Raw genomic sequence first — 13309 nt, 5'->3', positions numbered from 1 at the left:
GAAAAGTAAGAAATGGAGATGCAGGGGATCGAACCCTGTACCTCTCGCATGCAAAGCGAGCGCTCTACCATTTGAGCTACATCCCCTTTGATGAGAAGTCAACTATCTACTTATACACTATTATGACTTTTCACCTTTATCGATTGATTTTCTTAGGAGATATTTTGGTGACCTATTTAAGAGTGTCTTTATGATTGATGATTCACCTCTCGCAAAAGTATGAAATCAAATATTATAAATTATAGGTTATTTATGTACAAAAGTTTCTAATTCTAAGGATCACGTGTTCTCAAAGTAGGAAGGTGAAGTCTCGATCTTTGGATTCGTTTATTTGAGCTCAATATCGTTTTGCTTGGAAGGAAACGTGGTAGTTGAGCTCACAAGGGTAGAACCCTAAAATCTTGCCATCCCCATGTCTTAACATGTTGTGGACATTGGATTGTATAAATAGCATCACTAGGTATACAATTTTGAGTGGTTAGCTATACTTTGTATAGTGACTTAAATATCGTAATGTACGTTAACTTATCGACCGATAACCGCACGAGTTCTCTTTGAATAGCAAGAAGGCATCAAAAGATTTAATTTAAACATTTGAAAATAAAATAAAGTAAAGTAATTCTCAATTATTTATACCCATACCGGTGAAGTATACTGTCTAAGAAAATAAAATGGCATCACCGAAAGTACACAAAAGACGACGAAAGAAACCCTCCAACCTTTCGCACATTTTGAACGAATCCAACTATTAACGAAAACGACGTCGTTCAAAACCCATACAACAGCCCAACACGATTTGCGCGCTTTCAACTTCTTAAATTCCCACTTTACCCCTAAACGAACGGTCCAGATCCAATCTCCATTTTCCCTCAAGTTGCTCGATCTTTACCCCTGGCGTCAACTTCCATTTTTTTATATACATAAATTTCAACAAATCTCTACTCCTTTTTCACTCCCTCGCCTTTTCACATTTCTCCCTTCAATTCTCGTCTCTCCAGTGTGTTCTCTACGATGTCGTCCGCCGAGAGGGAAAGAGAGACGCAGGTCTACATGGCCAAGCTTGCAGAACAGGCCGAACGCTACGACGGTACGTACTGCCTTCCTTGTGTGTTATTATTATTATTACTATTATTATTATATCCGGCATTTTGGTTTCGATCTCAACTTTTGCAATGTACCTTGGAAATGTTGTTGAGTACATCGATTGTTTAGAATGTATGATGACGTGGTGGAACTGCGGTTGTATTTGTGTGAAAATGGCGGTGTTTTGTTGTGCGATTGGAATTTCTTGCTTCTTACTTTGTTAGATTGGATTGGATTTACTTGTGATTTAATCGATAGTTTAGAAATTTGTATAATGAGGTAATAGATTGGAGTTCATGTTTATTGATTCTTGGAGAACAATGAGATAGGATTATAGGAATTGAATTGTTATTTGTTTTGATGATATATCTGAATCGAGATGACGGATGGCGTTGATGGGCTTGGGGAGACTTGATGTGGATTGTTGGATCGTTGTAAACTGTTTAATTTCTCTTTTATCGTTTCTTTTAGTTTGGAATTGGAATTTACTTTTAGTTTTTATTTTATTTCTGATCCTCCGGTCTTAAAAATTTCAGATAATCTTGTAATTAATGTCATTTTGTTATTCAAAGGCGATATAAATCATCTTTATGAATTCATCTGATGGAGGAAGCTGTTTATGTTTTTATCAATTCGTGTTGATATGCTTTGCAATTAAGTTTTTTTTTTTTAATATTTTGTATGGTAATATTACAGAAATGGTGGAGTGTATGAAGAAAGTGGCTAAACTAGATGTTGAGCTAACAGTGGAAGAGAGAAACTTGCTATCTGTTGGATACAAAAATGTTATAGGTGCTAGGCGTGCTTCTTGGCGCATCATGTCCTCAATTGAACAGAAGGAAGAGTCCAAAAGCAATGAGAACAATGTTAAACTCATTAAGAGTTACCGTCAGAAGGTAGAGGAGGAGCTTTCCAAGATCTGTATCGATATTCTGACTATTATTGACAAGCACCTCATTCCTTCTTCAACCTCTTCAGAAGCATCGGTTTTCTACTACAAGATGTGAGTTTTCTGGGAGTCACTCAGTTGATCATAGCATGGTCATAATTGTTGAACATTTCAACTGATTTTTGTGCTTAATAATGCCACAAAAAATTGTTTGAGATGGTATCTCTAACCACCTATATTATGGTATGGATGATTCTAGGAAAGGTGATTATTACCGATACCTTGCTGAGTTCAAAACAGATCAAGAAAGAAAGGAGGCAGCAGACCAGTCATTGAAGGGATATGAGGCATGTTTTCTTCTCGATGTTTCTTTTGACCATAACTGAATGATTTGATTTTTATTCGCCATCTTACTTCCTCCATGCTCCCTTTTTCGAATTCACAATAGACTGCTGCCAGCACCGCAAATACCGAACTTCCATCAACCCACCCAATCCGTCTTGGCCTTGCTCTCAACTTTTCTGTCTTCTACTATGAGATTATGAATTCCCCTGAAAGGTAAAAGTAGTTTATTTCTGGAAGTACCGTACTTCAACACCAATGGTTGTTTGACTAACTTGGTTCTAATTCGTATAGGGCTTGCCACTTAGCTAAACAAGCTTTTGACGAGGCAATTGCTGAATTGGATACTTTGAGTGAGGAATCATACAAGGACAGTACCCTCATAATGCAGTTGCTGAGAGATAACCTCACTCTCTGGACATCTGATTTACCAGAAGATGGAGGTATATTGTAGTCAAGGCTATATATAGATGTAGTTTTGTAAAAAGATCTGAAAAGTGCCTACTTTTTTTTTGGTGCAACGGCATCTCCTCATTACCGCTCTTTGCCTACACCCATTTTCATCCTAAGAGAAGGTCTAAGAACATCTGTGGGCTTATTTCTTCTATAACTTCTACAAATATTTATCACTCTTTCTATACGAACAATAATCAGCCTTCCTCCGGCCATCCACCCTAAAAAACAAAACCAAAATTCATACTTTCATTCATTTCTAATCATCAAATTCCGAAATTATTCTCCTGTCTGATGAAGTATTTTGATTTTATGTTCTTTATGTAGGTGAAGATAACCTCAAAGGTGAGGATTCCAAACCGGCAGCACCAGCCCCTGAGGTAATTTTATTTCGTATCTGACATTTTTTAGGAGTTTTTTCGTGGAATGTACAAAAATAGACGTTGCTCAATACTTCATACTTTAGTTTATCAAACACTCACAATCTAAGTATTGTTACATGCAGCAGCATTAATGGTATAAATGAGATTACCCCTCAAACACAACGATTGGATTAGACATCACATTTACTCACTATGGTGTAATAGACCCGTACAATGATATGATATTAGCTTCTTTTTGGTTCAACAAAAAATCAGAAAAAAAGATTTATTAGATCCATTTATTGAATATTTCTTTCCCCACTTCTAGTTTCTCACGGCATTGAGCTGAACTTTTAAAGTATTAAATTTCTCATTTCCTTGTTCATCCCCTCTCGTTGCTTTTTCTTCTTCTTTTAATGTAAAGTACCTTCGAATTTGGGCAAAATGAATGAGATCTTTATGGTATTGATGGCGGGTTGGTTGGTGTTTACGGCACAACTTCTTTATGATGTCGAAGTGCTTGCACATGGAGCTTTGACCATACGGTTTCTTCATTGTCTATAATTTAGGTAACAGTGCCGAGACATGTTAATTAATTCTCAAAATAATTCTCTATTATTGAGAGAGGACCATCTTTTATTTATGTTCTCTCTTTTAAGTAAAGTTCATCTATGTGCTACATTAGAGATTTAAATATCTACTCTTTGGATTTATTTATTTATTTTTTGTCGATGGATGCTATTTGGAATTGTATGTTTATTAAATAGATCAATGGTAATCTAAAAAAGAAAGTGACCATTTGATTGTTCTAACTAAATGATATCGAATTATGTAATTTTAATTACGTAAAATTTGAAAATGGATGGGCAAACTTAACCTTAAAAATTAAGGTTGAAGGAAGATACATTTGAATACTCTTCTAGGAAAATATTATGGTTGTAAAGTTTGGATTTAATTTTTAATGTCAAATGTAAAAGTAAGATACTTTCATTAGCTGGTGTCGATCAACATTGATAAGTGATAACATACCAATTAGAGGACTAATTAATATCTATTTTAGTTCTTTGACTTGGTTTTTAACTAAAGAGATGTAAAGGTAAAAATGGTATTTATAACCTTAATTTTCAAGATGTAGAAACAAAAATCAAATGATTATTAAGTGAGGTTTAATTATTGTGATATCTATTTTTTTTTCTTTTGATTTTTATAGGTGCAAAATAAGCATTTTAAAAGTTTAATGAGATGGATGAATGGTTTGAAAAAATATCTAAGAAATAAATAAATGAATTAGGAAACATTAATTCTAATAAAGGTATAATAAGTTTAAATCATTAATAGTATTGTGCTAAGCCTTTTAACGTCCCTACTACATAGTTGGTCAATATTGTATGTAGCAAATAGATTTATAGAATAGGTTAGGTTGTTAAATTATTTTTTGCGTTCTAAGCTAATGGAGTGGAGTGGGTCAGAGACTCACAAGAGTGTACTACCCTACCCTTCTAGGTATAACAAGAGACACCAAGTCTTACAATTAGAGGGCCCCTTCTATGTCAAGTAATCCTTGGAATTTGGTTGGAGATTTTAATGCAACCTAACCTATTTCATGAATTCATTCGAGTATACAGAGTACGTAAATAAATGATTCTTTCTAGGAGCTTTAATGAAAATCAAATTCCTTTTTAAAATTGAATGAGAACGGATCATTTACAAGAGTCTCGTAAATTTACCATTTCAACTCTAAAAGTCATCGATGCGATTGCGACTGAGAATGTCACTCAATGTCTGGTACATGATACATGATACATGATGTCCAATGCTCTACATTCTATGTTTTTATGTTCCATGTTACATGTTCGCTACATGATGCTCATCAATAAGCATCATGTTTTGATACACGATGCTCAGTGCTCTACTTTCTATACTTTCGTACTTCGAAAGTGAAAAGTGAACAATTTTAAAGAAAGTTAGAATTGTTAAAAACAAATTCGTGATGGTTGGTCGCACAACAAAAATGTTGTATTTTTCAACAAGTCATTATGAATTTGATTAGTTTTCTAGTGGGTATCCTTATCTCTTAAATCTTTTCCTTCTCAATACAAAAATGAAATGACGCTCCCCTTCACTTCTTCGTGCGTTCCAAAGGGAGCCGAGATCTAAATTTCATGGATTTATCTTCTCCAGCTACTTCTTATAAGGCAGAGTAAGGAGTGGCTTAAAGGGCTTTCTGCTTTAGTTGCAAGAAGGTTGTGCAAAGTCTTGATGAGAACAAATGAATTTGGTCCTAATGGTTTTTGGTTCGCATTTTTACAAAAGTTATTGGCATCAGCAGCACAAATAGACATATTACTATGATAAACTCATGTATAGACACTAAAGAATTCATCCTTGTAAAGAGAGATTTTGAATAAATATTAACCAGCAAAGATTTTGAATAAATATTAACATTTACAAAACAAAAAGGGAACGACCCTACCTTAAAAAAAGGGCGATAACAAACTATCGTATGCCAGGAAGTGCTAAGCTACTCATCCATATGAGCAATTTGCCTTAAGACTCTTCTTTGACGAAGAAGGTTTGTGGTAAGCAAAAATCTTCCTCGTGATTCAGAATTTCCATTTCCTCATCATCTGGCTTCTGAATACAGTGTGATGTCCAAAAGGAAGCAATATTAGAAAATACACAACAAACTTAAATTTGAATATGTCAAGACAAATTTGCCAATCAAGCTGGAAAGCAATATCTTCTTTGAAAAACAACCTGAATTTGATGCCTATCAGGTTAGACGTAAAATCAGAGCCTATTTAGTATGTACCACAACATGTCACAAATCCATAATCATGGCCCTCCAGATAAGATTATCAGGAACCAATAGATTTTTATTCCAAAAAGTGTGAATACAAGACTAGAGAATTTTCTGGCCTATATCTATCTGTGCTCTTTAGATTATCTTCCTTTTCAAATAAAATGAAGCCAGCAGATTAAGAAAAAAAAAGGCATTAGTGATTCGTTTTACCAGCATCTCCAGGTTATAGAAACGATCCAATAACTGTAGAACCTCGTCTGAAGAGAACTGACGATCAAAGCTGTTACAAGGAGACGGTAAACCAGTATTACACAAAAGCAATTGTAGAAGCCACAAGATTTAATCATCATAGCTCAATAAAATATGTAAATGTGGGACATGGGGAAGAGAGAACCTTCTTCGCAGAAATTCCATCAACCCAAAGAGAACAAAATGGCGATGTATCCCTGTATCAAAAGTAATGATAAGATTGAATGCCATTTGTAGAAGGGACAAGAAAAGACCGATAAACAAGATGCAATCACTTAAAATCGTGAGCAATACATCAGAATGTATTTCCTTTGCTTTCGAGTCTAAGAACGAGTACACAATATGGAAAATTTTTTACTGCTTTAATTCTCAATAATGGTTATAAGATAATGTGAATATATTGATTATAGCATATTCAACTCACAACATTTTCTCCCTAGTCTTAATAGGTAAAAGCCTCCAATGAGAAAAACAGACTCCCATTCTAGGAAGATAAATTTAATTCACTTAATACCCTCTTCTTGTCGTTTCTCAACCGTTCTTTCAGCTGTCTCTTGTTGAAGATCCCACATTGTCATTCATTGTGAATTAGTCTCAAAATGAAACTTCATATTATTCCTTCATACCAATTTTCATCAGACAACACACATTAATAACAACAGTAACAAAGTTGATCATTATATGATGTGATTGAGTGTTGTGGTTAAAGTCCCTTTTAACTCTTGGGTAGAGATTCTTGTTTTATAAATTTTTAGTTTTCTTAGCTATTTTATTAAAATCACTCAAAGGTTGGTTTTGTAAATTAGTTTTAAACTATTACCGTTGAATAAAAAATATGATTCCATAACGTCGATGCTGAGGATGAACGGACACGAAAACTGATAAAGTAGTCACCTTTTGATATTATATTCAATGAAAAACCACTAGTGTTAAAGCAAACTTGCCTTGTAGTTTGACTAGTGGATAGATTTCAAGAGCTTGCAAGAGTTTGAGTTCCAATTCAATCTGGGGTTGCTCCTATCCATAACACACACACAAAAAACAACAAATTCAAATTCCTGCAGTTATAAACCAACGTCTGAATAAGAAGAAGAAGAAGAAGAGAGAGAGAGAGAGACCTTGGGGAGAGAGGATGCGGAGGAGGGTGGAGCTTTACATGGAGAGTGTACAGAAATGCCGTCTTGTTCTTCCTCTCTCCCTTTGCCGCCGCTTTCCATCAATAAACAGCCAACCACAAACGATTATCTGTGATGAGTAGCAATGCTTTAAGAGAGTTTATTAGTTCCGATTTCCTTCTTCCTCTTCTCTGTGTTTTCCCTCCAGATTGAAACCGAATTTTGTAATTAACTTTTTTTTTTCCCGTGATTTCTGTTTAGGGTTTTGGCTGTTTCATCCGCGGGAACGGTAACGACGATGACGACGGTCGATGAAACGTGCTTTCGGTTGCCTTTTTGTTTAATATGGGCCGGCCCAACACACTCCCTATTCAAGATCGTGGGCTTTATCTCTTAGATTTAGCCCATTAGTTCCTTCAAGTTTTTTTCTTCTAATTTAACCAAAATTTCAAATTAAATTTAAAGTTAATTATAATGGATACCAATTTTTCTACGAAATTTAAATATTATCATTTTTTTTATAATTTTTTGAAAATTATCTATTTTTATAACAAAGAAAGAAATTTATTGATTTATTGACTAATGGTAATAACGATATTTTCTTTGCAAATTTTGAAACTTATATATGTATTTATAATTTGATTAAATTATTTTAAAATAATTATAAAGAAGAAAATGTACACGTGAAGAAAAATATCTAAAATAAAATTTGTATCAAATATAAAAAGAGAACTGAAATAACAGAGATGGACAAAAAATGAAAACAGAAAAGAAACAATGAATTAATTTGAAAAAACAAAAGATGTAGACTAAAAAAATAAATAGTAATAATAATAAGAAGAAGAAAATAAAATAAGAAAATATCCATATTTTTACAAATATGTTCTTAAAACTTTCTTAAAATGATACTTAATCCTCCTTTGGATCACAACTTGGCCCCTCTTATTTATCATTTCTATATATATATATATATATATATATATATATATATATATATATATATATATATATTCTACTATGTGATGATCGATGATGATGAAGCAACAATTTGGGGAAAATATTTAACTTTCTGGAGCAACTTACAACATGCTAAGAGACGACTATTAGAATATGTATGAGACGTGTAAAGGACAATAAAAATGCAACATAAAGTATAGTATTACGTTATTATTTATGTCCATAATTAATATTATGATAGAAGTATTTTAAAAAATAATGAAATATTAAAACTATTTACGAGTTGTCGCAAAAAGTTATTAAATTTTTTAAACAATTTAAACCTATGCTTTTTTTAATTGAGCTTGGTCATGTTTTATGTATATTAATTTAATAATATAGCTACAAAATAGTTAATTGACAATTACAACTAATTAATTACAAACTAAAATTAAATTCAAACTTTTTATCTCTTCAATTAGTTCAATTTAACTTCTCTTACACATAAATTGTTTTTGTAATATTTTTACATTCAAACAAAATATTTATTAATTTGGTATATGACATAATTGAAAAAGGGAATATTATATGATTATGTTCTTCAATTTCAAGAGAAAGATTCTTCGAATTTCCATTATGAACCATCGGCTTCTAATGGCACCAAAAAGTCAAATCTCATATTTTAGAGGGAAAACGTCAAGAACTTCGATGGATTCCATCTCTACCGATTCTCCATTCCATTTTCAGTTCACTCTCAACCAACACAACCCACAAACACACCTTCTCCTCTCTGAATTTTACCTCAACTCGTAAGCAGAAATTTCCACTTTTTTCAACTCTGCCGGATTCTGGCTCTTTCGTTTCATTCCTCTGTTTTTGGGGCTTCATTTTTATTTGGGTTTTCCGATGGCTTCCATCACAAACATTATTCACTCTCCAATTCATTCACATCGGTTACCTTCCTTTCGATTGTTTCCTAATAGAACAGCTCCCGCAAATTCTTTGGTTCTCAACCGTCGATCACTTGCTTCGCGTTTGAATTCCCCGTTGACGGAGAATCCAACTGTTTCGCCGTCGGTGGAACTATCTAACAAGGCTATTGGCCTTTTAAGTTTTAGAAAACCTTTAAAGTCTCGAAGTGATGTTCATCTGCCGGTGGTGAAGGCGGCTGCAGCTGATGCCGATGGAGCTTCCGATGGGTTTGATTCCGATCATCTTTAACTTCTTCGAACTATTATTGCTCGATTTTTTAATTTCGCTATAAGTGATGTTAGCTTCAAACAGTGAACTGTTATGTTACTTTTGACCTTGAAATTTTACTTTCATGAAATTAAACTGTTCGTTCAAACTAGTTGGGCAAAAGAAACTGATTAGGTGAGTTGTTTCTTTCGGTTTTTGGAGATTTCACTGATATGTGCAAGCTTTTTTTTTTTTTTTTTTTTTTTTTTTAGTTTTATGAATTTACATTTATGAGAAATGGTGATTTTGACATTTGTATTCACTTGAGAAAAAATATATTTTAAAAGCTATTTTTAGGGTTTTGACTTATTTTCAAAATTAACCAAGTTAAACTAAACACACCCTTAAATTGGATTTAGTTGTTTCAATCATGAAACTGATTAATTTACTTTCACTAAGAATGTACATTTAAAACAGAGCTAGCGACAAAAAAGTGAAAAATGTTCATCTCTTTTGATTTTTAATTGATTAATGTCTACAAAATCAGGTTGACTAGCCCTTCGAAGAGCTTTGGTGCAAGATTTCCAGCACTTATTACTGGATTCTACTTCTTTATGTGGTATGATGTTTCTTTGCCATTCTGCCTTTAAACCAAATTCAATTATGCCATTACATTAGATTCTATATTGAATTACAAAAAGATGACCAAGTTTGACCATTAGAAGTTAATAACCTTCTTGCTGTTTTATCATCAATCTTCTATCAATGAAGTGTATCTAATTTTTATCATGTCAAATCTTGATTTTTCATGCAGGTACTTTTTAAATGTTATTTTCAACATACTCAACAAAAAAGTTTACAATTATTTCCCATATCCATAGTAAGTTACTTCTATCAATTACTATCAATTGCTGATTGCATCCACTTTTCTTCTTCTGGAGCTCTAGATTTGCACCCATTTTATTCGTTTTTTGCATCCCTGTTTTGCAGCTTTGTCTCTGTCATACATCTTCTTGTTGGAGTTGTATACTGTCTCGTTTCATGGGCTGTAGGTCTGCCAAAACGTGCCGTAAGTTTTCAAATTCTTTCTTTCTGTTCTCTATCAGTGGTAAACTTTTGTTTACTGTTTATTCTAATACAGTTATCCTTGTTATTAGCCGATCGATAAGGAGCTCTTGCTATTATTGACTCCAGTTTCGCTATGTCATGCACTTGGACATGTGATGTCAAATGTTTCGTTTGCAGCTGTTGCTGTGTCCTTCACTCACACCATTAAAGGTACTGAATCCTTCACATCCCATTCATTTTGCAACTGATATTCATTTGTTATCGTTAAATTAACATTTGTGATTATTTTGCTTAATAGAAACAGATCAGATGTGGGAAACACTATGCTACATTTCTTTGTTCAATTTTATTGTTGCATATCTACTCTCATTTTCAATGAGATAGATATGCAACAATAAAATTTAGAGTTTGTTGCCCCAATCATTTCTTGATATGTTTTACGTCCCTCTTCGGTTTTCCCTCCGAAATATAGATGCAACTGAATAAATTTTTCCATGCCTGAATTGAATTGTTTTTTTGAAGAGGAAGATCTTAATTTTCTTTGCACACTCCCTTCTCTTCAGCTCTGGAGCCATTCTTTAACGCTGCTGCTTCTCAATTCGTTTTGGGACATCAAATTCCCTTCAGCTTGTGGCTTTCTCTAGCACCTGTTGTTTTAGGTAACTCAACAACATCTTGGATCCACCTTCACTTGATTTGTCTCACAATTTTCCTAAACAATATCCACCTTTATTTTGTTACCTTCTTCAATGCTTTTTTCTAATCATGCAATAGTACACGTATTATAGGTGTGTCAATGGCATCACTAACGGAACTTTCTTTCAATTGGACTGGCTTTGTTAGTGCAATGATTTCAAACATTGCATTTACCTATAGAAGTATATATTCGAAGAAAGCCATGGTAAGAAGTAGGAAATGGAACTTTTAGCACGCTGTTTTACTGTTTTCTTCTTGTATTTGTTTGAGATAGCTCTCTTTCTTGCAGACAGGAATGGACAGTACAAACGTGTATGCTTACACCTCAATAATTGCCCTTTTGTTTTGCATTCCTCCTGCAGTAATGGTTAGTGCATGCGCTGATTGATGAACTGTTTCTTTTTGTTGGAAGTATTATCAAAGTTCCATATTGGCTAGAAAATAAAAAATTATAGATATAGAAGTGAAGGATGATATCCATCTCTATTGGTATGAGGTCATTCCCAACACTTTCATGAGCTGCTTTCATAAATAACGTGACACCATTGAGTTTGCTTTCAGATTGAGGGACCGCAATTGCTGCAGCATGGTTTTAAGGATGCCATTGCCAAAGTGGGTTTACAAAAGTTCTTGTCTGATCTTTTCTGGATCGGCATGTTTTATCATCTATACAATCAGGTATCTGTCAACATGGTATCTTTTAATCTTGTTTGGAGTTTGGACAAAGACGTCCACCTGTAGTTGTTCTTTCCATTCTTTGAATTGGGTTTATCATGAATTACTTTATTTGGCTTACAACAACAAGAACCGATTCATTCTTTGTTTAATGCTTCTTAGAAGGCCCACCTCTATTGGATGCTGTCATATGAAAAGCATTTGATTTCATTAGGAGGCTTAGATGAGCACATAACATTTCTTACCTCATTTTATTTGCTTTTCCCATTTCTTTTGCGATTTCTTCAATTACATCTGAACTTTACTTTGTTTGCAGCTTGCCGCCAACACTCTTGAACGTGTTGCACCATTAACACATGCTGTAGGAAACGTATTGAAGCGAGTTTTCGTGATTGGATTCTCCATTGTTGTTTTTGGTATGTTTCCTGTTATTACTTTACATAAATAATTGCAACATCTATTTGTTGTTGCAAAATATCAATTTATCAAGTTATTTATTCTCAACAAGATCATGTTTAATCATTCCTGTCTAAATTGTTTCATACTTTTGCAGGCAACAGGATTTCAACACAAACTGGAATTGGTACTGCTATAGCAATTGCCGGTGTCGCCATCTACTCCTTGATTAAAGCAAACTTGGAGGAGCAAAAACGGGTTAGCTTTTATGCTTTTTATGATAACATCCAACTACTTCAGGCTCACACTTCTTTGGCTAATCTGTTTAATTCATAGATTCTTCTTCTATATTCGTTCTTTATGTTCTACTACTATATATGTTCCAACCATGTACTTTTCCCATGATTTTAGAGAGCTGCAAAAATTCCATCATCATAAAAGTTCAGCACAATCCACCATACATAGACACTGTTTATAAACAAGGCTGGAGAATTCGCTCAAGTTTTGGAATTCAACATGGTTTCTTGATCACTCACCGGAGGAGTCTTCTGTACACCCACAAATTAACAGACTCCGGAGGATGGAAAGAAGAGATGGTAACTACGAATTTATCCATGCTTTATTGAACGTGTTTTTAAGGGTATCTCCAATTAGAATTTGCTGGATGATTCCCATACAGCTTAAACATATAACTGTAGGAATAAATCCATGGTCCTGATTCATTCAACATCTTAGCACATGCTTGCATTCCCAAACAACAAATCCTCTCTGTCTTATTAACTCGATTTCGAGAAAATCACTGTCTACAGACGACACATTATCGAATCGAACCCAATGTATCCGATAAATCCTCTCTCTTGTTGCTCTTGTACTGGATTTCAAAATTTCAGAATTCAAACCGACAAATACATAAATTTGTGAGATTGAAGTCTAACTTTGGATGTGTAGTAATTGAAAAAGTTTATGCTATGAAGTTGTAGGCTTGGGACTGCTGTTAATTATTTCACCCATCACTCACTTGGTTGATTTATATTTCATAACCATACATATAACTTGAGGCATT

At 33.8% G+C, this 13309-nt stretch overlaps 3 protein-coding genes and 1 non-coding gene across 5 annotated transcripts; 2 read left to right on the top strand and 2 right to left on the bottom strand.

Moving 5' to 3' along the window:
* Window positions 1-13: 13 nt before the first annotated feature.
* Window positions 14-86, bottom strand: TRNAA-UGC (transfer RNA alanine (anticodon UGC)). The gene has a single exon. It is a non-coding gene; the product is annotated as a tRNA-Ala (tRNA).
* Window positions 87-922: 836 nt separating this feature from the next.
* On the top strand, window positions 923-3627 carry LOC103489177 (14-3-3-like protein GF14 iota). Of its 2 annotated transcripts, none has more exons than XM_008448207.3 (7): window positions 923-1087; window positions 1780-2086; window positions 2232-2319; window positions 2421-2530; window positions 2609-2757; window positions 3095-3147; window positions 3276-3627. In XM_008448207.3, the coding sequence occupies exons 1-7, from the start codon at window positions 1012-1014 to the stop codon at window positions 3279-3281; spliced, it is 789 nt and encodes a 262-aa protein (XP_008446429.1). In that variant the 5' UTR covers window positions 923-1011; the 3' UTR covers window positions 3282-3627. The 2 variants fall into 2 exon arrangements, with proteins under 2 accessions (XP_008446429.1, XP_008446428.1); XM_008448206.3 differs by having other exon boundaries at window positions 3273-3627.
* Window positions 3628-5507: 1880 nt separating this feature from the next.
* LOC103489178 (uncharacterized) lies at window positions 5508-7608 on the bottom strand. Its single transcript, XM_008448208.3, has 5 exons — window positions 7300-7608; window positions 7126-7198; window positions 6327-6378; window positions 6143-6212; window positions 5508-5763 (listed from the first exon to the last, which is right to left on the bottom strand). The coding sequence occupies exons 1-5, from the start codon at window positions 7396-7398 to the stop codon at window positions 5677-5679; spliced, it is 381 nt and encodes a 126-aa protein (XP_008446430.1). The 5' UTR covers window positions 7399-7608; the 3' UTR covers window positions 5508-5676.
* A 1240-nt stretch (window positions 7609-8848) lies between these two features.
* Window positions 8849-13180, top strand: LOC103489180 (triose phosphate/phosphate translocator, chloroplastic-like). The gene is made up of 12 exons (XM_008448209.3): window positions 8849-9431; window positions 9959-10030; window positions 10226-10291; window positions 10402-10480; window positions 10569-10689; window positions 11043-11138; window positions 11268-11380; window positions 11465-11542; window positions 11737-11853; window positions 12167-12266; window positions 12404-12504; window positions 12658-13180. Exons 1-12 carry the CDS (start codon window positions 9139-9141, stop codon window positions 12682-12684), a joined length of 1263 nt encoding a protein of 420 aa, XP_008446431.2. The 5' UTR covers window positions 8849-9138; the 3' UTR covers window positions 12685-13180.
* The last annotated feature ends 129 nt before the right edge of the window (window positions 13181-13309 follow it).

Source organism: Cucumis melo, chromosome 10, assembly GCF_025177605.1.
Source record: "Cucumis melo cultivar AY chromosome 10, USDA_Cmelo_AY_1.0, whole genome shotgun sequence".
NCBI classification, from domain to species: Eukaryota; Viridiplantae; Streptophyta; class Magnoliopsida; order Cucurbitales; family Cucurbitaceae; genus Cucumis; species Cucumis melo.
The sequence above is the reverse complement of the archived record's forward strand: the minus strand, read 5'-3'. Positions and strand labels throughout refer to the sequence as shown.